Source organism: Hyperolius riggenbachi, chromosome 3, assembly GCF_040937935.1.
Source record: "Hyperolius riggenbachi isolate aHypRig1 chromosome 3, aHypRig1.pri, whole genome shotgun sequence".
Classification (NCBI taxonomy): Eukaryota; Metazoa; Chordata; class Amphibia; order Anura; family Hyperoliidae; genus Hyperolius; species Hyperolius riggenbachi.
This window is the reverse complement of record NC_090648.1, coordinates 336,259,922-336,286,427: the sequence shown is the minus strand read 5'-3', so window position 1 is coordinate 336,286,427 and position 26,506 is coordinate 336,259,922. Positions and strand designations below refer to the sequence as shown.

The window sequence follows — 26,506 nt, the reverse complement described above, 5'->3', positions numbered from 1 at the left end:
AAGAGCCGAGTGTGTGAGTCATACAGAGTGTGCAGGGGGCCTGGAGAGGCTGTGTATAGCTTCTAGCCAATCACCAGCAGCATATCACATTCCACACATTCCAGCCTCAGCCCGACAGAGCCAACAGAGGAGAGAAGATTAGATCACATAACAGAGATAATACAGCCACTGTGCAAATCGGAAAGGCTGCAGTTAGACAGACCACATTAGAACAGCTATAGGAACATATAGGATAGAAGAAATAAGGATGAAAATGTTGTTACAGACTCTCTTTAAAGATGAGAAGAAAAATGTTAAAATAGTTTAGCCTTTCATGGACTACTTAGTATCACAAATACATAGGTGTCAGAATGAGGTCAAATATATGCATTTCTAAAGGCCACTAAGCACCAAGGGCCATATGCAATTCACTTTTTCACCTGAGTTTTCTCCTAGGTGATATTTTAAAACTTGTCAATAAAATGCGTTTTAAAACCCCAGCAAGCAAAAAAATACTCAAAATAATTTTGATAGTACCTTTTCTCCTACTTTGTGGTACTTTTTCCTTTGCAAATTGCTGAAAACGTATTCTAAATTGAAGATGAAAAATTATCTCCTAGGAGAAAAGTCAGGTGAAAAAGTGAATTGCATATGGCCTCCAGTGCTTTAACAAGATCAAATGCTAAATTAAGTGGTTCACTGGTTTTATACTGCCCATTTCTAAAAGGAACATATACTTTATTGACTATTGATATTGATACTGTAATTGTCCTTTCAAAGGCTTAAGCTATGCACACACATTACATTTTTGGCCAACATGATCTCAATAGTTTAAGCCAAGTGTGTACAGGTGTCACTGTTGGCCCCCATCTAATCATCCACTGGCCAGATCACTCTTAGCAAAGGCACTTTATTATTGTTGTAAGATAGTTTGGCTTGGTTCCATTCTCTTGGCAGCCCCCTCCCTCTTCATAGATGAGTATAAAGAACTTACTTGGGAGCTGGACAGCAAGTCTGTACAGTGATTGTTCAAATATTGCTGCCCAAAATAATTTGTAAAGATCAATTAATGTGCTAAAAGTCTAAAGTTTGTACTTTGCTTTAGTGATGGTCGCGTCTAGGTGAACTCATTGAGAAGCAAGTGATTTGTCTGATCAGCTGATTTGTTAAGTTTTGATTTGCTGTGATCACCTCCTACTTTAGCACATAATCATGCCTAGCACATCAAAGAGTTGCATATCTATCACCTGACCAAACTGATCACATGCTTCTTCATGAGTTTTCCTAGACATGACCATCACTTACTTAGCTTTACACATAACATATGTGATGGTGGGGGGAATTTCATCCATGAATGCCAGATTTAGTATGCACACTACACCTTTTTGTATGAGTTCACAGTCATTGTTCCTTTCAGAAATTTCCACAAATGGCAGCTGAGTTGCAAACATGCACATAACCAATTGTTGTGGTCAGTGTACTGCCTGTTTTGAAGTCAGATTATGATGATCTACATGGAAGGGCAACACCCTTCATGTGGGTGTAAAAGAGAGAAGATCTCTTAAGATTTCAGTACATTGAAATGCATAGACATATGATATAGTGACATCCACCTGCACTATGAACATTTATAGCTGCAGCAAACACATTTTTTGCAAGCTATTCAATTACTCAGGCTGGATATTTTTCTTTTACACTAGCATTAGTTAGCATTACATGACCATAGGTATGTCATTTGAATGGTGTTAAGCAGTGTCACAAGCTGAACATTATTAAAGCATTGCCACCAGGAACCATTTTGGCAGAAAGTAGTTTGCAATGTTTTGTGGGCAAGTCTCCAGGTAGCAGGCCAGCCAAAGGTGCTTGCTGGGCTACCATCTGTGAGATATATTTAAAGTCTATACATATCTTTGTCAAGGCAGTGTTGGATTTTTTTTTTAAATAGGAAACCCAGTGTGTTTTGAAAAGTAATGCCCATGGCTCCACCATGGATTAAAAATGATAAAAATAAATAAAATAAATAATTTGCTACATAGAAGGGACAAGTGTCTAACATAAAACTTAAAGAAAAAGAAAGTACATAAAAAAAATCCCTTCATTTCTTTCTCCTGCCTTTTATACTAGCACACACATCATGGCAGCATGCATGTTATTTGATATATTTTGCATTGTTATGCCCTGAGGAAGACACACACTAAGGTGTGTCAAGACATTGGTTTGCAGTTGTTGGAATATTGACATGAGCGCGGCCCAACATTATTGTGAGTGGTTCAAAAAATACTTCAGAGTCCCGACATACACATTAGCCAAACCCAAATTCTTCCTCCAGTGATAGGATAATGAGCATATATTAGTCACATTTTTTTGATCGATACTTAAGAGAAACTCCGACCAAGAATTGAACTTTATCCCAATCAGTAGCTGATACCCCCTTTTACATGAGAAATCTATTCCTTTTCACAAACAGACCATAAGGGGGTGCTGTATGGCTGATATTGTGGTGAAACCCCTCCCACAAAGAAATTCTGAGTACGTACTCCTGGCAGTTTTCTGTCTGTGAACCTTGCTGCATTGTGGGAAATAGCTGTTTACAGCTGTTACCAACTGTCAAAAAAGCATGCAGCAGCTACACCGCCTGCCAACAGTAAAAATGGCACTATGTAATGTCAGAATGTAAATCAGGGATTTAAAAGATTTTACAATGGGCAAACACTGACTAAATCATTTATACATAAGTATTGTAAAAATGAAGCACTTTTTTTTATTACATTATTTTCACTGGAGTTCCTTTTTAAGTTGTTAGGGCAGTTTAACTTTATAAGTACAGAATAATCGGGAACAAGAAAAAAATAACAGTATTTAGAGATGTTTTTAATTTACTTACAAATCCCAAGTAAAGTGCAGAGATGGGTAGTGAAATCAAGAGACTACCCCTTGTAATAATTCCAGATGGGAAGATCTGGCACTTTTAGTCTAGGCTCACAGTGTTGCATTGTGGTATGGCGTAATGGCCCTATTCTATTGTGGGTTGACTCACTGCAATGCATCACTTATGCGATATTCACAGTGCGGTATAACTGCATGCCGTGTAATCACACACTGCAGGCAGTGCGTTGACACAAAATGCATGTGTTAACAGGGACAATGAAGCATACTTTTTATTGATTATATGCTTCATTATATGCAACAAAAGATGCAGATAACATGCAGTGCCGCTTTACCACTCCATTGAATACACCATTCAAGCATTTGTGTTTACAGTTTTGTTTACAGTGTAGGTTTACAGTGGAAGTTGTGTTGCGGTCCCTGTAACTATAGAAACACTTTCTATAGTCACAGGGATCACAATACAACTTCCACTGTAAAACTATCTGAGGAGGTTTGACTGAGCTGACATGGGGATAAGGTACACACACATTATAACAGGGAATGATCAATATCTTATCGGTGACCAATAACAATAGAATTCTTCGGGTGATCGATATTCTGATTCAATTGTAATATTGAGTTAAGCTGCTATCCAATTTGATCAGATTGATGGAATCAACTTATTTTTGGGGGGATAGATTCCATCAATCTGATCAAATTTGATAGCAGCTTTTCCTCCATTAGTATTGACGAATGATCATTTCTGGTCGATGAAACAATCAAATTGGATGAAATATCGTCCATCCGAAGACTGGTTTAGTTAATGGGCACCTTAACGGAGATTTTTTTTTAAACTGTTGTTATCCTCTATTTGGCGAAGCATTTGGATATCAAGAGGGGAGATTAAGGGGAAAGTGAAATAAAGGGGAGCCTGCTTTCAGTTCAAGTATACACATATCTATGAGAGAATGTAACAAGTACTATATTAAATTACCTGCCCTTGATTTTTTGTTGTTTGTATCGACAGATCCATGCCACTGCTTTTAAGGTCTTTACCATTTAGTAAGTCGCCCGTTTAGTGTTGAGAATGGAACACACTTGGCATTTGAAAGCTCTTGTTGTCTCCTTCTGAATAACCTCTACATGGCCCAATGGTTACCTAATCATCAAAAGTAGAGCTTGAATCACTTGCAAATATCAGGCCATTTACAGTGACCCCAAGTGGTAGTATGGCAAAGCCAAGCTGGCATTTTAGACTGTATACTTATGAGATTGTATATGTGTTTTTTCCACATTGGTCTATATTTAGGACATAGTAATTGTCTTCTGTTTAGACAGTGAAAAGGTTCTGGTATTTGATGCTGCCCAGTAATGCAGCATGTCTGCTGGGCTGTTAACTGCTGCAAAGTAATAAATGATGGCAATCTTTGCTGCTGCTGGGTCCGATCCTTTGATGCCCCTGTGGCAATAAACAATAGAAAAGTGAATCAAGGTAAAAGATTTGCCAGACAATGAGTCACTACTCTTGAAGATGTATTTTTATCGCATTCTTTTATGGGTTTTGTGTCACAGACCAGCTCCTTACAGAAACAATTCCATTTTCAATTTAATTTTATTTATCATTTTCAGTTTTGGAATTCCTATAAAAATGTCACTTTAACCTTTGAGCTAAAAACAAAATCCCTATTCAGCCATGTAATACATGTACATGTAATGTGTAAAAATACTGATGATGTATAGTGATCTATATATTGATTTGAAATGGTATGATTATGGAATGTAACACTACAAAGGATAGTGGGGGTGGAGGCACTCACTCAACAGCCAGTAAGAACGATCCATTTTGTAGGGGAGTCAAGAAAATGATTTCTAACACTGCAATTAATGCTGCTGGTGTGATCCATCCATCTATCTATCTATCTATCTAAAATATTATTTTTTCATTCATTCTCAGAACTGACCCACATATAGTGTTATGCATTACTTTGTATCAGAAGCATACCACACATCATGTTATAATGGGAATTCCAATATATTTTCATCATTGTAAACTCCCATTATTGCCATAATGACACGGTTAAATCATTTTAATGTGTACAAAAAAAAGCTATTTACAAAAAAAAAAAAAAAAATCACTTCTCACAGAAGAATATACCTAGAGAAGACTTAGACACTCCTTAATGGCTTCTTTGAGCCTAATTAAGACTAATGTAGTGGAAAAAAACTGTCTCTTGAGTGTCAATGAGATAAAATTGCAGATCGTTTTTCTGCCCTGGAATTTGGGTTTATTTTTAAACAGTGATATAGTCTGTGGTAACGTACAGTGTCTTTTGTAAGCGTTTATAGTGCAGGTAAGGAAAGAGGAAGCCTTATTGCATTTTATACATATGTACTAGGGAGGAAACCTGGGGCCGCTGTAATTGTTCCTGATATAGGGATGTGCTCTTGGTCCCAAATCAATCTTGTCACTCCTCAGAAAGCAATGAAAGATAATAAGTACTGTTCACCTGATTGCCTTCTTGCTCCGAGACAGCTGGTGACGCTTGTCTTCCTGATAGCCAAGAGTCTCAGATCTAAGGCAAGGATAAAGAGGAGCTGGGAGCTCGCTGAATCTAAATGTGGCAGTCAATGGCTGAGTATAGAGGGTCAGAAGGGACACAATCTCTGACTTACAGGAGAAAGGAACAAAATCTGTCTGTGATAAGATTTTTTTTTTCCTCTGTGAGTGCTATTTTTTCTTCTTCTTTTTCTTCAGCGGATGATTTATCATACCCAACAGCTGGCTAATATCATAATTAACAAAGTGGCTTCAACGTCAGTGAAGTTTATTCGGAAAATTTGCCGACAGTATGATGGTATTGTCATAAAGATTTCTACCATTGCTTCATCAACGTCTGCTCTTGTGGAGCTTCAGAACTACATTGACAGGCTGAGGAGCACGCAGATGTTGGAGATTCAGGTAAGTTGGATTTTTCTTTTTATGAGAATTCTCCATTTTTCATTGCTTGAAATAATTCAGGTACAGAATACTTTTCTTAAAATCCAGTCGTCTTATATTTGTCTTTGGCCAAACATCTAGTTTGCATTTTTGTCAGCTTGATTCATTTTGTTGAATCGTTCAAAGGAAGTGATGCCATTTCTGGAAATTACCTTTGACAGGATATTTAAAAATATTGGCCAGGCCAGTTTAAATATCCAACAAAATGCCTTTTAAGTAGTTAATTTTTATAATAGGCACACCTGTTTATTGTGAGAGTTGGGTTATTTTCCTCTATGCTCCGCCAAGCAGTGATTGTACAGGCGATGTGGTGAAAATGCCACAATGACACATGCTTAATGAGCTTCAGCAGTGACAGTGACTGAGAGAAGGCTTGTAGCATATATTAATAGTAATGCAACTTGCATGAAGTAGAAGAGTAAAGTCACTCTTCATATATAAGTCAATTTGGATTATAAATCACGTGCTGTTAGGAGGTGAACCCATTCTTTCTAAGATTAGCCAACACATTAGAGTAAGGTTTAAAGGGTCTATTTATCTTGAGGAGCTTCTAATTTGTTTTATTGTATGGTGGCAACATCTAGGCTTGTTTAGAGCTTCTAGACCATTCTTTCTATGTCCCTTTTTATTTTGTGATTGGATTACGTTCTTGTAATGTTTCTGCCATTCTAAAGATAGCACTTTGACAATGTCGTCTGAAAAAGTCTGTATTACTGAGCTGGTGTTGAGGTGGGAAATGTTGATGTATGTGGTCACAGTACATTGTGCTTTTCCTAATGGGGCCATTAGTGGGGCTTTTACTATGTGTTGAACATTAAGCATGCTGACAGACCCTTAACGAGCCAGCTCACCCCTATCCTTCTGTGCCGTTGTATTCAATGCAAATACAGGTCCATTTCTTTCAATTCCTAGGAAAAACTGGCAGTGGCGGCAGAAAATCTGCTTTTCCTAATGGACTATGCATCCTTATCAAAAGAGGACATTATTCTAAACGGAAACACGTTTTCCTGGCCTCAGAGAATCATTCCAATCATTAGTAGCAGGTAATGAATACCAGGCAAGCTGCTTTTTCTGTATACCGAGTGTCACCGAGACTATAATGAGTGCTACACATGACGAATAAAAGTAAGAAGCAAACTGATGACGTCACCCCAGAGGATTAGCCTGCTAGGATATTTTGCTGCAATTTTAACTTAAATCCAGCAATGCTTAATATAATTGAGATTTAGTCCATTGTTATAAGTTGAATGATGAAAAGAGTAGGAGGATTAGTAGCTAGATTAGCCAGTATCATGATTAATATAAAGGTTTTTTTTTAGCAAGGATTTTCTTCCTAGAATTGTAGAAATGACCTCTATAATAATTTTAGTGGATTGAATAATGTTTTGAAGTGTTAATGGCAGACAGAGATGGGGGCATTAGCAATGCATAGTGAACATAGAGCCCACAGATTTTTTTCCCCCCTTTTCTGCATTGGAAATGGGCAATAATACCAGTCCTGCAGGTGATGGAAGCTCAAGCAGTTTTAGTGAAGATTAAATTTGATTGACCTTTATTAGGGTGATTAACCTCTCTGAAATTAAAAGCCAGCTCTAAATTATTCTGTCCAATTTAAATGTGAACGCAGGGTAAAAAAAAGTAGCATGCCAGTAGAGTGTATAAAAGAAGATTCCATTTCTTCTCCCCCCCCCCCCCCTTCTCCTTCTCTCTCTCTCATGTGCCTTGCAATCACTTTGTCAGTGAGACACGACTGCAGAGGGAGCATGATGGGGCTCTGGCAAGGCTCGCTCAGTGGCAGAAGGATTTCACAAAGCGCTTGGCTGATGTTCTCATTGAGGTGAAAGACTTGCAGAAGAAAGACCGGATGAGCGAAGCCAATACCTATGTACAGAAGCTCAACACCATCAACAGGAGAATACAGGAGTTTATAGAAGAGGTATGCTTGTGTTTAAGAAAGTGGCTATACTCTGTGCACTGCAGCATCCTTCTCTTTCAGCGACAGGATTTCATTCCAGAGCCTCTGCTGCTGCTTGTCTAGCTTTTCATGTGTTAATATCGTTTGTGTATGTCATAAATATTTATTAATGGTTGTTGCACAGACTGTGTCATCCACCTTTTTTATGTGTACAACCCTATAGCATGTAAACAGAAGGCGAGAAGGGTTTTAGCATTAGCAATGCATTTACAAGAAAATCCATTTCCATTTTACACCATTTAGTTAGCGACTACATAAACATGATACATCTTGTGTTTTGACACCTTGGTGTTACATATACAGTAATTTGTTGCCTGTGTAGTAGAGACTGTATGTTCTAGCTATTTCAGTATCCTGCAGCGCAGTGTAATTACATTAACATCGGTTGTCAAGCTATTGTCAGCTGTGCCTCTTGTCTTTGTGATTCGACATAGCCAGCCTTGCTGTGGTCAGGTAGATCCCTTGGGCTTCTGCACATTGCAAGAGCCATTCAGGGGAAATCTCCACTCATTCTCTTTTGGAAATGCAGCTGCTGCACGGTCCCATTGTCAATAATATGGTTTGTTAAATGCAATCTGAGAATGCTTTGTCTAGAATTCAGCAGCTTCCAGATCCCTTAAATAAGTTTTCTAGGAAACATTCCGTTTTGCATTGACAGTTACTTTGTGAGGTTAATTGCCAGCTTGTTATACTGTATGTGTTTTCTGTCTCTTTGATCTTTATACAATGATGCAGATAGATGTTTTCATACGTTCGCTATGACTTTGGCTCCCGTATGAATAACAGAGGTATAAGGGATGTTTCAGTCATTTGTTGTATGAGCAGTGTTCTAATGTCTATGAGAGTCTGAACTTGTAAATGAGCACTCGACAAGATAGGTCATCCATATTTTTTTATTTTGGTCCTGTCTATGAGCATGATTGGTTGATGTTCTTAATGTAGGCAGATAGGATATTTAGTCTTTTTGTTTTAGACAGAGAGGGTATTTAGTCAACTGAAGTCTGAAACTGGTTTACCATGTAGCATATATTTTGTCATGGTTAAAGCTATGCTTGGTCACTTTAAACTATTTATGGTGTAAAAAGTTAGGTGTCTATACTTAGTCATTGTTTGTTGGGAATTTACAAATTTGCCATTGGGTACTTAAATATTTGAACATACTTCAGGCCTTATTTATGAAGGCTGGAAAAAAAGGTAATGTGTGTGTCGCAGCCTTTCAGATTCCACATACCATTTTTTTTAGAATCTTACAGCAGATGCCCAATGGTTAGTACAGGTTAAAACAGGAGTGCTGTGGCCTTAAATTTAAAAAAGGAACCTTTACATAATGATGCAGCCTTTTCATTATGCAGCCTTCAACTTTTTTTATGAAACGTTGATGTCTTTTATACATGTGATTTTTTTTTTTAGTCCAGTTTAGTTTTTTTTTTACATTGCTGAGTAGTCCACAGTAATAAAACAGATTGTTGTGATGCTATTATTTTTAAATCTATAACTCCAACAGGAGACTGTATGTGGGATAAAACTGGCTCTTATGCATTGTACACTACAGATAGTTGAAGTTAATACTCACACTGATTATACTACTGAAAGATTTTGTTGATGCAGTCACTTAAAGACTCAGTAGAAATAAAGTGGTATTTATCATTATTTTTTCGTGTAATTATTCCAATACCCCATCACCCGGAGTCTTTAATTAGACATATATACATTTTACTGAATATTTCTTCCAGCCTGTATATGCCACCATAAAATGTTATCTGCAGATCACCATACTTGATATGATAGTCCACACACACACCACACACGCCACGCTCACGCCACGCACACGACACGCTCACGCCACGCACACGCCACGCACACGCCACGCACACGCCACACACACGCCACACACACGCCACACACACGCCACACACACGCCACACACACGCCACACACGCCACACACACACACCACACACACCCTACACACACACCCCCCATACCCCCCCCACACACACACCCCACACACACCCCCACACCCCCACACCCCCACACACCCCCACACACCCCCACACACCCCCACACCCCCCCCCACACCCCCACACCCCCCACACACCCCCACACACCCCCACACACCCCCACACACCCCCACACACCCCCACACACACTCCACACACACTCCACACACACTCCACACACACCCCACACACCACACACACCCCACACACACACCCCATACCCCCCCCCCCCCCACACACCTCACCCCCCCACACACACACACACACCATACCCCCCACACACACACCCCCCACCACCCACCACCCATCACACACCACCCACCACACACCACACACCACACACACACCACACACACACACAACCCCATGGTTGGCCCATAACACCTCTTATACCATGAATAGCCATAAGATTCTTCATGATAACACTGCATTATGTTAAAAACTGTTTTATTAAAATAATGTAATGGCTTAATGGATTAACCAGCTCCTTCACTTACTGAGCTTTGTATTATTGTTTTAGAAATCTCTAATTAATAAAGAGGAAAGGCTTTTAGAAGCTGAACAAATAAGCACATTCAACCAAATATCTGAGATCTGCAAATTAAAGGAACCCTATGAAAAGCTATGGACAGCCGCAGCCCACTTTAGCTCTTGTTATGACAAATGGATGAATGGTCCTTTTCTAATGGTCAATGCAGAAGAGGTAGAGGAGGAGGTACGTCATCATTCTACACTATCACGTTGTCCATGTTTTCGACACTGGGGTTGTTGTTATAAGAACGAAGCTCTATACCAGATTTTATGTAAAATATAGAAGGGATTATATTTTATGGAGCTGTTAAGCTTTTAATATGGTAGAGAGGAACACCTCTTGGATAAGTGGTCTGAAAAGGAGCTGTCCATTCCCTAAAGAAAGACTAATGTGCTGTTTTGTTGTGAAATCAATTTAAATTTAAATTTTATTGGTCTAATATGACAAGCATTACCCTGAGCCTGGCAACATGATAGATGAGTCCTGCACAACTGTAAAAAATCAATAACTGTTTTCTGAAAAATGTTTGTCATCAGGTGCAGAATTTATGGAAGGCTAGTTACAAACTGACAAAAGCATTTTATCACCCGGACTTACATGGACCTCTTAAAGTCGCTACCACTATTAAGACCAAGCTTGAGAAGTTTAAGATCAACATGCCTCTTGTAACAGCTTTGTGTACACCAGGGATCAAGCCAAGACACTGGAACCTAATGAGCGAAAAGGTGATAGAACAATTTGTCAGTTTATTACTGTGACAAGAATGTATTGTGTTGCTTGTCTCTATTGTAAGTCGTACCACTTTTGTCATTTTCATTTGTCATATGTTTTTATCATCCTGTCAATTCTGCTGTGGCAGAAAGTTAAGTGTTCTAAAATCATATAACAAGTTGGCATGTTAGGAACATTTAAACTGTACTTGCATTGACTTGGATATAGGAGAATAATAAACTACGCAATATGTCACTTAGAGCAATAACAATCGATCTAAATGTTGAAGTTCTTTCTTGTTAAGCTGACTAGTTTCCTTAAACCATGCAGTAGGTGTTTGTTAAGGTCACACAAATGTTTGTCTCATGCTGCCCTGCTTCTTTGCTTTTGTCATCAGAAGCACCCACCACAAATCTATGCAGGAGTCCTCTATGGACTTTGACATATAATGGAATATGAGATTTGTTCTCGTAAGTGTAATCAAAAGTGAAAAACATATAAGGATTTATTAACTGCAGTTTTACTTACTGTTCCGTACTGACGGTTTCTTAAAATGTCTATATATGGAGACTAGAGGTGATAGTTTTGACCAGTTTGTTTAACCCCTTCCCCACGTGACTAAGGCCCATTGCCAATAGCAAAAAACCCAACCATTTTTGAAGACATGTTCCTAGATCCTATGGTAGTCTGCAACAGATCCGTTTGACCAGTTGAGTTAAACGGAATGCAAATTAGGAACCTGCATGATTTTTCTTGGATTGGTGACAAACTGTATGCCAACAGACCCAATACAAGCTTATGAGAATAGGCAGTGTGAGTTCTCACTAGTCTTGTCGCCACATATGTTCCTGCGCTACTCACCTGTCTTTTGTATCTTCAGTCATATATGGTCCTCCACCACACCACTCGGCCCCACTGCAAGGGACACTCTGCTGGTATATAGATCAGAGTCCAGGCAGAAGCAGGTTCCCATTAGATTGCAGAAAAAATGAGAATCCTTCCTAGCAGGGAGGATTCTCATTGGTTTACTGAGTGGTGGATCAACAAGAATCCTTCCTGTTGCTAGGCAAGATTCTCATTGCAACCCACATATATGCTGGTGTGTGTACCCTGCAGTGGAGCCAAGTGATGGTTGCAGCAGTGGCACAAGATTCCAATGGCAGTAACAACAGTGGAACTGATGCACAATGGTGGATAGTGGGAACGTGTCGATGGACACACGTTGGGGTACAGCAGGAGGATAAACTGTGAGCTCTCCATTGTGCACCCAGTGTAGTCAGAACCTAGCCTAAGCACTGACCTTTCCGTTGGTTCAGCGACTGGTAGATGACATCACAGAAGTTTGCGCCTGCACTTCCATTGGATGTATAAGCAATAACATGACTTTGACATAGACATTACTCTAATAAGCAGTCAGCCTTGAATGGGAAGTAAGGCGGTAACTAATGCACTCTAACTCTATCTAGCTTCCGTATATCTTGCATTTAAGTTGTACCTGTATCTCTGTTAAAAGATTTGAGAAAGAGGTAAAAAATCCTTTTGCTCATTGTTTTTCAATTCAGAACACATTTTACAAAAGAAGTTATGTCATCAAGTAAACCTTATTAGGCAAAGGGCTCCGCAGTTCAGCAGGAATTTTAAGATATCCTGTTTTGACCTTTATCATTGCAATGTATGGACTTGATATGGCCATGTGGAGCAGAGCTTGTGAGAGTGATGTCACTACATAGTTAGGCAAAATAAGTTATTGGTGGGAAGACTAAGTTAGACCTAGAATTACAGTAAGGGCCCTTTTCCACTAGCAATCGCTAGCATTCGCGCTAAACGCTAGCGATTGCTGAATCGCAAGTGCAGGAAACTTTCCGGCGATTGCGTTCACGATTTTGCTATGCAATGCACTGCATAGCAAAATCGCGGCAAAGATCGCTCCGCGGTGCGATCGCGTTTGAGTCAAAAACGAATTGCTGTAGTGGAAATTACCTACCGCAATTCCTATGTTAAAAAGCAAACCGTAGCGATTTCAAAATCACTAGCGGTTTGCGATTTTGCGATTCAGCATCGCAAACGCCGCTAGTGGAAAAGGGCTCTAAGGGCACTGACAATTCAGTTAATACTAAAACACAGGGTTTGGTTATTTACAGTTCTCATGGACAGTTCTCCATGGGTAGTGCAGTCACAGTCACTGTTGCATATAGCTTTCACATTCAGAAATTTCCACAGGCAGCCTGAGTTGCAAACATGCACACAACTTGCAACTGCTAAACTACACAGCCTACTTGCTAAATTTCAAGAGTCGCTGCATCCTCCATCTGCGTCCATGTCACACGGCTGTAGTGCATGTGTGGGGGCCATTTGCAGTCCTGCCCATGTGCACTGGTGGTAACTGTATGCATGCATGGGCCAAAATAAACAGCAGAGGGTATGGAATAAACCAGGTGCAGAGGGGTGAAGATCAGCATTGAGGTGCAAAGCTTCAGGGTGGAGATAGACAGAGATGGGGCTCATATGAATAGAAGAGATAAGAGGACATGGGAGAAACATATGGTAGCAGAGAGGGCACACGGAGAGGAAAATTGAGGGAGGGGTCCAGCTTAGAGGGAGTGTTATAGCGCCTGTTATTGTAACAGGCCTAATGTCTAGTTAACTAATATTTCAGCAAACCTCAGTATATAGCCTGATATGACTCAGGTAGGTTTGTAAACATTTGCCACGGTTGCTTATTCTTAGATAACTTCAGTCATGGCTGTAACAGAGTCAGTGGTCTTCAAACTGTATACTAATGTTGAGAATTGGAATTGAGGGTGGTAATATCAATTTATTAAAAGAAAATTAAAAAAAATACGATTAGAAAAAGTTTTTCCTGTGCTTGACATTTTAGTGAGGGGCCAGGCTATAGGTTCCCAATATTGTCTAAACAGCCATTTAGTGTTCATTCCTTTAGGCTGCTTTTACAGTGGGACGTCAAAGTCCCACAATACAGCAGCCTGTAACGCAGCCCAACTCACAGCATTGAAAAATCAATGGGCTGTTCACAGTGCACACGTTGCATAGGAGTATAACCCTGCACGTTAAATGAAAGTGCAGCATGCTGTGCGTTATACTCCTATTTAGCTGCGTTAGAATGTTTGCACATGCTCAGTAATGTTTTTTTGTTTTTTAAATGTGCTGCATGCGCAGTTTTCGTTCGATCAGTATGCGTCAAAAAGTATGCATCAAGTACGCATCAAGAGACGCATAACGCAGTTCAATGTAACTTCCAACTACAAAGCTAACATGCGTTGCGTAGGGGCATGTTATGCGACCTTAGGCCTCTTGCACACTGCAAGTGATTCCGATTCAGATTCCGCTTTTTAATCAGTTTTTACATCTGATTCCGATTCCGATTAGCAGTTTGCTCCCTGCACACTGCAAATCGGAATCTGAATCGGATGTAAAAACTGATTAAAAAGCGGAATCTGAATCGGAATCACTTTCAGTGTGCAAGAGGCCTTAACGTTGCATCAAACGCAACGTCTTAGTGTGAAAGAGCCGTTAGGGCAGTGCTACATTGCTAGTGCAGAGTTGTGTTATGGGAACTGACCACCCTTTTACAAGTGCCTGATTATGGGTCCTTAAACATAAACTATTGTGTGCTGACTGCTGAGATCTGAAGTATACCAGCAATATACAATCAGGCATTTATTGTGTTTGTTATGGTTGTCAGTGATTGCTGTGAACACTTTAATTGTCTTCGATGTGGTCACTTACAGAACATATTATTTTTACAGAGAACTTCCCTTGTAGCAGCGTCTTAAGCATGTCAGAATACTACTGATGTATATGGCCTTTAGCAGTACCCTGGATTGGAAAGATCTTGTGTAGCCATTATGGCTGGTTGGGGAATTCCTCTTCCACACAGAGCCTGTAATCATGTTCCAACCACATAAATGTAAATCATTTCCATTTATCAATGAAATCATTTAGGCGCAAAGAATCAGAGTTTTGTTAATATAGAGCAATTAAATACTCAGCTTCAATTTGTCAATTTTTGTTCACGCACATTACCTCCACGCTCGTTTCTGCCTTTCTCTTCTCCCAATGTCTTGTTTAAGAAAATAGGCTCTCTTTTCTGTGAATATTACCAAAGATTCCAGCTTTCCCCCAAATTATCGACTTTTTGCATAAATGGGCCTAATTACCTGAATTCAGTTTTGATTAGCAATGTTAATTGATGCAGCTGTGGATGCTATCTGTTTACCTAAATTACCATGTGCAAACAGCAATATGTCTGAAAGTGAATATGCTAAACTGAAAATACTAATTAGCCATGGTAAATTGGTATTCAAGTCCCATCTTTAGGCTTTTTTTTTTCTAATGAAAGCTCAAATGTGTTGGGGTTTTATGATGCTCTGACTGAATTTTCTGTTGCATAAGGTTTCAGAAGTAAAATCATGGAAACAAATCATGTCATTTTGGAGCCTTCTACAAAAGTCATATTGTTGAAAAAGGATAAAAAAAAGATGAGCAGATAAGATTGACAGTTTTAAGCACTGAAAAGGTGATAGGATTAAAGCACAATGGCATGCTTCACCGCGGACAACTAGTACTGGGAAAACGTCGCTTGCCTTTGCACATACTTCTTAAAGGACAACTGAAGTGAGAAGGATATGGAGGCTGCCATAATTATTTCCTTTTAGGCTGCTTTCACAGTAAGACGTTATAGGCGCACCTTAGTGCAGCCTGTAACGCAGCCCACCGCACAGCAATGAAAAATCAATGGACTGTTCACAGTGCCCACGTTGCGTTACATTGTAATGCAGCAAGTTAAAAGAAAGTGCTGCATGCTGTAAGTTATACGCGGCTAAGCCACGTTAAACTGTTTGCACATGCTCAGTGATGTTGGAGGAGGAGGCCTCCCCTCGTCCTCCGCGGCCAGCCACATGGCTAATTAATATTCACTGCACTGTGACGTGCAGTGTTTACTTCCTGGAGCTGCCGCTCTGTGCGGCGATTGGCTGGCGGGACCACGTGATGCGGATCACGTGATCTCCGCATCGCACAGCACAAAAAAGGCGCACCAAGAGCTGCATAATGCAGCGCTTGGCAGCGTCCTCCTCCAGCACCACCAGGCGTTCTGTTAGGGGCACGTTATGCGACCTATAACGTCCCCTAAAATGCAACGTCCTGGTGGGAAAGAAGCCTTAAGCAATACTAGTTGCCTGGCTTTCCTGCTGATACTCAGCCTCTCATACTTTAGCCATAGACCCTGAACAAGCATATACAGATCAGGTGTCTGACAAGATGAGCTGCATGCTTGTTTCTGGTGTTATTCAGACACTACTGCAGTCAAATGGATTAGTAGGGCTGCCAAGCAACTGGTATTGTTTAAAAGGAAAAAATATGGCAGCCTCCATATTTTTCTCACTACAGCTGTCCTTTAAGCAACTGTTGTCCTTTAAACAACTACAGTTGACCTTTACTGGAAACGATATAAGCAGAGGAAAAAACTAAATCAATATATTACAAAGTGAGCAGTGATAAAATAGAAGATAGAGCAAGAAATGATTGCAATTTGCTGTGTAATTCATGCATGATGTTTGAAACAGCCTCAGCCTATAGGTCATCACCTTTACTACTAGCAGACATGGATAAAGACTGCACCAACTGCTATTCTATATAAACACACCCACTAACAGTGTGATAGACGAAAAGGTTGTTGTTTTTTTATAAATATATATGCACAGAGGGAGATGCTGCTTGACCGTTAGAAACAGCTGTTATTTCTCACAATGCAATAAGTGTCACATGCATGAAACTGTCAAGGCCATGGCCCTGACATCACGTTGTGGGAGGGCTTTCACCACAATATCAGTCACACAGACAGTGATCACTTTCTTAAATGTTTTTTCAACAAAAAAAACAATTTCTTGCCAGCAGAAAACATATCTATAGCAACACTGGGGACAGTCCACAATGTATACAATCATCACTTGTAATTTGACAGTTTGTTGGGACTCTGTAGGTTTATGGTCAACCTAATCCCAACACCTGGATTAATTTCCAGCTGCTTCACCATTATAAATGCTGATTAATGACTCAATAAATGCTAGATGATGGGTGAATGTTAAGTGCCAGCATTTTATATGAGGGAAAGAGGTGACGTTAATTACTAGAAGTGACCATTAGGCAAAGAGGCCTAAGATTTCCAACTAAAATTTCTTCCACCATAACAAACTGAATACAAAAAAAAACTAAAACAAACAAACTACTTTTGTAGAAGAATTATTCTTTAAAGGGCTCTCCTGTACATCATGTGCAGCAGTAACTGAAAATGTTGTTAAGGTAAATGGCAGTGCACCATGCGATAACTATAAAGAAATATTGGAGGAATATCCTGCAACTAATGCCTCTTTTGCACAGAATTTGTGTTTTTTCATGCAGATAACCGGTAAGGGCTTACGGTTTTTCAAAATGACTCCATGAATGTTAAGCCATTTGCTTATTGGTCTGACTCATTGAGAGGTTTACCATTGGCTAGTGTGGGCATGTCTATGCCATTACTCGGAGGGAGTAGCTACTTACCAGATTGCATCCTATGTGTATATATGTTTACTGTATAGATAAAAGTAACAGGCTAGCTTTAGATCTGTCCCAGTAGCAGGTTCTTGAGGTTTAGGTACTACGTGTAGTACCCCTGCAATGTGTGCTTAGGATTAAGAAAGGCAGTCCATAAGTATCTGTACACATAGATGAATGGCCCGGCACTACATTCTGCAGAATAAAAGAGCTTTATTCCCTAGGCTCACATAAATATAAATTGTATAGCTTGCTAGCCAGCATGATCAGGATATGGCATATTCAGGATATGCCTGTACCTTTTAGAGAGTTGGCTGTGGGGCAGATTGGGAGGGGCAGTCCACCTAACGTCCATTTTGCTTTAAAAGCATGTTCCAAGGCAATGTGACCCCATTGTTTGTACATGTTCAGCCTGGGACAATACATATTTTTTTTGGAATGGCCATGTGAATCGCATACAATGGAAGTCAATGGAAATGCAAATCTTTGCATTCCAAATGCACAAATTTGCATGCACATGTAAAGTTAATTACAGTTAATTCAGTTAGAAGGACATAGATTTTACAAGACTTGCAGATAAGGGAAGCTACTTTATAAGAAAAATAGAATTAAGACAGATGAGAGAAAATTTGAGATTTTGCCAATCAACTCTACTGTTCTTTATAAAAGAATGCAACTAATGCTTCATACACACTTGAGATAAAAGTCTTTGGAAAAGGCAAGATCACAGACCAATTTTACCCCATTCCATGTAGTATGAGAGCCATACTCTACACAGTCTATTCTATGGAGCTGATCTCCTTATCAGACAGAAATCTTTGCAGGATGCTGCACACAAAGATGCCCCTACACACTCAAAAGATCATTATCTGCAAAAGATCTGTTCCTGCAAAATATCAATTCCTGCAAAATGCATTCATAGTCTATGAGATCTGCAGATCCTCATACACACTTGGTTTAACAGACATTCATCTGCAGATCATCTGCAGATCAGATCCACCAGGATGGATTTTCAGATCTGCAGATGATTGCCAGATATGCAGATGAAGTCTGTTAAACAAGGTGTGTATGATGATCTGCAGATCTCATAGACTATGAATGCATTTTGCAGGAATGGATATTTTGCAGGAACAGATCTTTTGCAGATAATGATCTTTTGAGTGTGTACGGGCATCTTTGTGTGCAGCATCTTGCAAAGATTTTATCTGATGGGGAGTGCAGCTCCATAGAATAGACTGTGTAGAGTATGGCTCTCATACTACATGGAAGGGGGTAAAATTGGTCTGTGATCTTGCATTTTCCAAAGACTTTTATCTCAAGTGTGTATGAAGCATTAGAAGACTTGAAAATGTTGCCTTCTTGGCTGTAAAGATATCTTTTTACTATTCTACTTTTTGAATTATACTTCTAATACAATAATGCCAATTGGGTGTCCCCAAGGAAGGGCAAAACACATGATCAATCTGTTGAACTTACACTCTCTAAATGTTGGTATGGATAGGCATGATCGTTTTTTAAAAACATCATAAAAGAAGTTGTAACATAAAGAAGGCCAGAAATGATAAAGCCTACTAGGTCAAATTACCAATTTGATATTCTGTAGGTGCCTTACTTCAGTAGCATTCTTAACATCCCCCTAGTACTTGGACAGTAGCAAAAAGGTTGAAACAGTTCTGCAACAGAGATTATACAGCCTTTGGTGAAAGCATGAAGAAGCACATCAATCAACAGTACACAACTAAGTGCTAAATAGGCATCTCTAACTGATGTATAGAATGCTTTACTAGCTGCTACAAAGTGATCTACTGCACAGAGATTGCAGGAGGATGAAAGTGACAGTAACTGCTTTCAACAGATAGTTTAATTGCTTCCCGCTGCTTCCCATTAAGCTTTACCAGTATACTGTGGAAATGCTGTTATGTGTAAACCATACGTTGTCTGATTTTCACTATATGTGCCGTGTAAATGAGATGCTTTTACTCTCTGGATTCTTCATCTGTACTGTACTGCTTTAACTATTTATAGCTGTTTATTTAAAGTAAACTTTTCATTAGAGAATTGTAGGTGCTGTTTTTACTGTCTCTTTCTGAATGTATGAGGTACCTAACTACAGCATTGATATTTTGGCTGGCTAGAATACCCTCCAAACAGGCCAATGAAATCATAGGAAAGTTGGAAGATCTGTGGATTAGTTTTGGGGAACTTAAAAATATTGAGGCCATAGAATCAATTTCACACTCAGGAGGTTAGCAGTTTACAACACAGTTTGCAATGTCTGCCTCTGTATTGCTCTTGTGGAATGCTTACTTTAAAGGTTGCCCGGTGGCCATATACAGCTCAATGCAATCCAATCCAACATATGACTGATTACTACTAACCAAATAGAAAATAGTGATCGATTTACCACACTACTTTGGCCTCAATTCCCTAAGCTTATCTCCTGTCTTTAATAACGTTTCTAGAGTTATCACCATGGTGATAAGGCATGTCTTATTCAGGAAACATTTTACCTCAGGCAAACCTAAAGTTAACTCTTCTGTCTTTAAGTTAACTCTTCAATCCTTAAAATAACTCCAGAGTTAAAGACAGGCTGTTTATTAACTCCGTGTGAAATTAACTACAGAGGAGATAAATTAACTACAGAGGAGGTAACTTAAGGAATGAAGATATAAGATAACTCTCTCACTGTGTGGAGGTAAGTTTTCTCTTGCCTTATTATCTCCAGCATGATCTTAGTGCATTGAGGCCTTTATCTTAGATTTGATTAAGAATTAATAGACCCGCTGCACTGTCTAGTTTTGTATGCTCAATGCCATACAAAATAAAAATCTCCTTCCACTCTGTTTAAATGTAACATTTTGTTTGCTCATGCCTTTAACTAGTAAATTGCCCAGAATTGAGAAGTTAGTTGATCGGGCATACACAGGTTAACAAATAATTGACAGATTCACTCAGTGTTATGATCCTGTCAAAAATATCGACACGTCTATGACTGACTTCTAGGCTAAGTTCAGTGTGTGGTCAGTTGCATAACACATGCTTGCATTATAATGTGTGAATTGCAATGGAGCCTAGACATAGGCCTCAATTCACTAAGCGTATCTCCTGTCTTTAATAATGTTTCTAGAGTTGTCACCAGGGTGATAAGGAATGTAGTGGTCAGGAAACATTTTACCTCAGGCAAACCTACAGTTAACTCTTTTGTCTTTAAGTTAACTCTTCAATCCTAAAATAACTCCAGAGTTAAAGACAGGCTGTTAATTAACTCCGTGTGAAAATAACTACAGAGGAGGTAAATTAACTACAGAGGAGGTAAATTAACTACAGAGGAGGTAACTTAAGGAATGAAAAGATACGATAACTCTCTCACTGTGTGGAGGTAAGTTTTCTCTTGCCTTATTATCTCCAGCATGATCTTAGTGAATTCAGGCCATAGACTTGAATGCAAAGCTTGCATGCAGCGAGTTAGAATAAGGCATTCCATTACAACACAGTTCTATTAACAGGCCCATAGAATTGTATGGGCAGTGATTTACCATGCAGAATTATTCTGCAATGGAACTGATGCATTGTGAATTAGCTCTAGGGCTTAGGGCTAGTCATGACTTCATTCATGACCAATTTCTTAAAAACCCCTATGGTGTGAAATCCTGATTTTTGTAAGTCAAAGGTGGAGATTTTGGTAGAGATTTAATCTGGTATCTGAGTAATGATTAGAATGATCGGTGTATGGGGTACATGTTTAGCATTGATGCAATATCATCTGCATAGCCATTTAAGTGGTAAATAAATGAAAAATATGGATGATGAGGGACTTGTTGAACTCATGTGATGGCAATACAGTTTAAAGTAAATGAATATACACCTAGTATTATGTGCAAAAACATGCAAAGTATCCAACTCAATTAGCTTTACAGAATGTTCCTAGAGTCTGTTGAACCTGGAAATGGACCCAGGAGGCCAATATTACCCATGCATTTATGATATTACCCATGATTCTAAAATCATTTCTTGAGCAACAGTAAGTGCCTTATCACTAGTATATATATATATATATATATATATATATATATATATAATATTTATTGTTAATGGTGAGTTTTATGTCGGTTTATGCTTGATACTGCATGTAAAACTATGTTTGCATTGTGGTGAGTAAAATACATTTTACTAGTAGCAGCAAACCTAGTAGTAAGGGTTAACCCCTAGCTTTGGCGTCTGGCCTAGGAGGGGAGCTGATGTGTATGCTGAGAAATGGGGCCTGTGCAGTACCATTGGCTGAGAGTCAATGTTAGATAGGGGGGCAGGACACTACTAAAACACAAGTATTTGCATTCCCCAATGGTTCTCTTGGCCAGAAGTAAGACATGAGCCATAAGTGGGCAAGCACCCAGACTGCCAAACGTCCTAATGTAGGCACACGGATGCGGCTGTGGGTGGATACAGGAGGAGGGTATCGGGCCTGCTTTTGCGCCTGCCCCTGATGAGTCACAATAGTGACAAAATTAGTATGTGGCTTCACACGCAGAGGCAAGGTGGGCATAGCCATGCGTGCTATGGAGCTTATGAACAGCGGCCAACTCAAAGGGGGAGAACCCAATTAATTCTGTGCCTAAAATTGGAGTCTGGATCATGTGAGTATCCAATTTTAACACTTAATAAGCTTGTGAATGGTTTTTATGCTATGGAGGGATCATTTTTTAACATTGAGGTGTTATGTGTTTGAAGAGGACTGTGGATACTGATGAAACAGAGGATTGTGATTGGCAGAGCTGTGGACTTTTAACAACTATGAAAGTGATGCAGACCCATAGAGGGTCATTTGATAAGGATGAGTGTGCCTTTCTAGGGATGACAAGGTGGCGGCATTCACTTGGTGTGAGGACCTTGGTGTTCTACTGTTGGATGTCTAGAGTGGAGTTGAAAAGACTTAGCATTTCACTAACCGCTGGACTTTTGGACTTTTAAAACTGAGTGCTAGATTGTAATTTTTTCATTTTAATTTTGAAAGTGCACCACCGAATACTGTATCACCCACATTTGTTGTCAGTGTATTGTCTTTTGTATTGATTTTTATTAGTTCTCATTGTCTGTTTATATCATGAATTGGCTGTGTTTATCTGTTTAGCCCATGAATTATCAATTTTCATAGTTGAGATTAAAATGAAGGTGACACAATTTTGTAAGATATGTTTTGTACCTATCTTAAGATAATATAGAGGTTTTTTTTCATTGCAAAAGTATCTTTACATAATTTAATTTTTATTTCATTGATTCTTTTTCTTATGTTGCTGCTATCACTTTCATTACATTTGCTTAAAATGGATCTCAAGTCAAAGCATTAAAAAAGTACAGGTCTTCACATTTCCTGACATTCTAGGACCAGAGGTAGTATAACATTTGCACCAAAAGCCAACTTTTGAAGACATACAATGACCATGTTGGTTATGTGATTCTCTGCATTTATTAAGCTTGTTGCTAGTTTGTCATGCTGATGGCTCAGTAGCTGTTCATCTCCAGGGACAGGGCAGTTTAGAAACACACTGTGCTGTATCATGCATTTTAGCTTGTTGGCCAGGAAACTTATTTGACCAGGAAGCTGAATGGTTGAGTTCATGTTCAGTTAACTTGCATTATTAGAACAAGTGTTTTTTTGGGATAGAAAGGAAGGGCAAAAAAACAGCCTCCAGGAAGATAAGTCCAGTTCTACTACTCAATCAATAAAACAGTGAAAGGGGGGGGGGGGAGTTGCACTTGTCTGCGTAGAAAACACAAACTTTTTTTCCCATGATAATTTTTGGATATATGCATGTTCATCTGTGCTTAATGCACATGTTTTTCCACAGTAGCAAATTGTCAATGAAAAAACACACCTGCGTCCATATGCAATTCACTTTTTATTTTAAGTTTTTTTCCTAGGTTATAATTTCCAACTTGACTAGAAAACGCCTTTTAAACCACCAGCAATACTTAAAATAATTTTAATAGTAATTTTTCATCTACTTCCTGGTACTTTTTCAATTGCAATGTGCTAAAAAGGTATTCTAAATAGAAGATGAAAAATGATCTCCCAGGAGAAAACTGAGAAAAAAAATGAATTGCATATGGGCCCTGTTGTGCAAAATTATGCTTCAGCACTGTGGGTTTTTTTCTGCACAATTCACCTTTTTAGTGCGAACAATCCCATTAACTTATATGTTCCCTTTTTGAAGCCTTTTGAGAAAGCAGTCATTATAAGTAAACTTAAGCACTGTCATCCATATTTGAATGTGGTCTGACCTATCCTATGTAGATTGTACATGCCAAATAATCTTTAAAGGACAAAAAACTGTGAGATAGGAAATTTCTCTCTCATTTTTAAAGGATACCTGAGGTGAGAAGAGCTGTGGAAACTGAGGCAATAGTGGTGTTGGGCACAGGAGTAGATACTTACCGCTGTATGCCACTTGTCAGAGTGCTCCATGAGTCTGTAATCCCCTCCATTAGTGACCAAGACTAGATCTAGTCAGCTGCTTTGCCCCAGAAGTAGTATGGCAGCACGTACACAGTCTTTTAAGTCCTCCTCTCTCTCATCCTCTGTTTTACCTAGCACACATTCTTTTCCTTCTAACCTCATTAAGGGAAATGCTTATTTAAAATCTTCATGACTGCTTCCTTTTGCCTATAGAATTCATTGAGTTTCTCAAAACCTTGATAAATCCTTTAGTATCTGATGTATAGTAGGTGGGTGAATAGAGCTGTAATAAACAGCAGGCAAACGGTGGAACCTGAGGAGAACTGGAAGGAGCTGAATTGGCTCAAACCTTAATTAAGCTTACCTTACTTGCTTTGAGTTTTGATTAGGTCATGAAATGGTGATTTTTGAAGACAGAAATATGTATATTTTTTTTTATCCTCAAATTTCATTTTTGTACAGAAGGGAGGAAAACTAAGGGGAAACTGGCCATATACTTAAAGCGGACCCAAACCAAATACTTGTTTTTAATTCAAAATATTTATTTGCGCCACTCTGACACATACAAAGATAAATAAACACTCCTTCAAGCCTATGAGCATTTCAGTGCATGCTTTTCACCCTTCTCTTTGCATGACTAGGGTTATACAGGTGGCAGCCATTAGCAATTCCGCCTTTTCCGGACACCACCTACTCCATCAGTTTTCCGGATTCTGTCCCGGAAACATGAAAGGAAGGGGAGTGGTTCCTCCAATAAATGTAAAATAATTTGTATTTGTTATCATGCAGCTGAAAAAAGGCTGCTATTTATTATTATAATTTAGAAAATAGATTTTATTTCTGAAATCTTGTATTCTTAATTTGGGTCCACTTTAAGCAAAGATGAGTAGAGATCTAACATGTGCTGTGAAGATGGGTTCTTTAATATCAGCCATTGGTTTGCAGCAAGAATTTACAGTCTTTCAAGGTGACAGGATGACTGAATTATTTATCAGTTGTGAGTCTGGTGATACATTATAGTAAAAACCATGGCCTCTAAGAGGCAATTCTGATAGAGATCTCTTGTTGTATAGAGAGGGTGGCTGTCAAAAATGAAAATGACATCATAAGACAGGGACAATCAGTTGCAAAAAAAAAACAAAAAACGAGAGCAATACATTTGGCAAACTAACAGCACCGTGACATCCTATTTTATCTTTCGGTAATTACTTTCCGCAGTTCATAAATGTTCCTACAACTCAAGTGTATGGGTCTATTCTTCAAAGCCTAGATTAACTAGTTTCATTTAAGGGCCGCTGGTTGCATCATTTCACATAGAAGTCTGAAATAAATGCTCTTGAATCTTCCCCTAGCAGCAAGCAAGCAGTTCATTTTTTGCGCTTTATATACCCTTCACTGCAGTGTTGTTCAACTTACATGAGGCTTGCTAAATTGGATTTAAAGATTTAGAAGTTGGGTTTATTCTTCTTAAACAAGCGTGGAGTGTGCAGCAAACTATTTTGTTTCACAGCTTTTCCTATATACATATTTATGCCTTCTCTGATGTATTTCAGATACTTTGACACATAGCTTCTGAAAAAGGAAAGCTTAATTCTTATTACTTTAAATGCATGCTATAATTATACACAAAATCATGCATGCATACAAACTAGCTTTATTTAGCCATAGCTTGTCACTCTACTCATATGGATGCAGGTTTTCTGTTGTGCATCCTGTTTACAAAAGGGTCAGTCTACTTTTTTTTTGGCTTTAGTAATTGCTACTAGCTATAACCACTGGCATTTTGTTATTTTACTTTGTAGAAAATGTAATGGCAGCAATAGCATATGTATAAATCATAAGGCTACATAGGCCCCTGCTTCCTTTTTACCTTAATACAGCCTTTATCAAATTAGGTGTTACTCCTAAGTTTTCTCCTAGGAGATAATATTTCATTTTATTTATAAAATAACTTTTCAGCATTTTGCAATTGAAAAATTACTAAAAAGGTACTATGAAAATTATTTTGAGTATTTTCTTTCTTACTGGTGGCTTAAAAAGTATTTTATTGACAAAGTATACAAAAATCACCTTTGAGAAGACTCAGAAGAAAAAAGTAATTGAATAGGGGCCTTAGCCCGAAGCAGGTAAAAAGGTTGCATGCAACAACTGGCTAAAAAGAGCACCACATGGAGCACAATGCTATAAGGGGCTATTGCGGCACCCACAGTTTAATAAGGGAGCACAATATTTCACGAAAATAGGAAGTCTAAGTATGAAAATCATATTGAAAATTCATGTATTATTTAGTATTTATATGGCACCAACATCTTCCACTGTCCTGCAGAGGGGCTCACAATCTAATCCCTACCATAGTCTTATGTCTATGTATGAATTGTGTAGTGTATATATCAATTCAGTGGGAAGCCAATTAACTTATCTGTATGTTTTTGGGA

The 26,506-nt window shown here is 38.9% G+C and overlaps 1 protein-coding gene across 1 annotated transcript in view; it reads left to right on the top strand.

The window, feature by feature from the left end:
• Positions 1–26,506, top strand: part of LOC137562326 (dynein axonemal heavy chain 3-like) — a 1,996,682-nt gene that overhangs the window by 391,638 nt on the left and 1,578,538 nt on the right. The window contains exons 16-20 of the mRNA XM_068273663.1: positions 5,603–5,806; positions 6,758–6,888; positions 7,586–7,781; positions 10,340–10,534; positions 10,888–11,076. Coding sequence (XP_068129764.1) covers positions 5,603–5,806; positions 6,758–6,888; positions 7,586–7,781; positions 10,340–10,534; positions 10,888–11,076 — 915 coding nt within the window. The remainder of the gene's footprint in view (positions 1–5,602; positions 5,807–6,757; positions 6,889–7,585; positions 7,782–10,339; positions 10,535–10,887; positions 11,077–26,506) is intronic.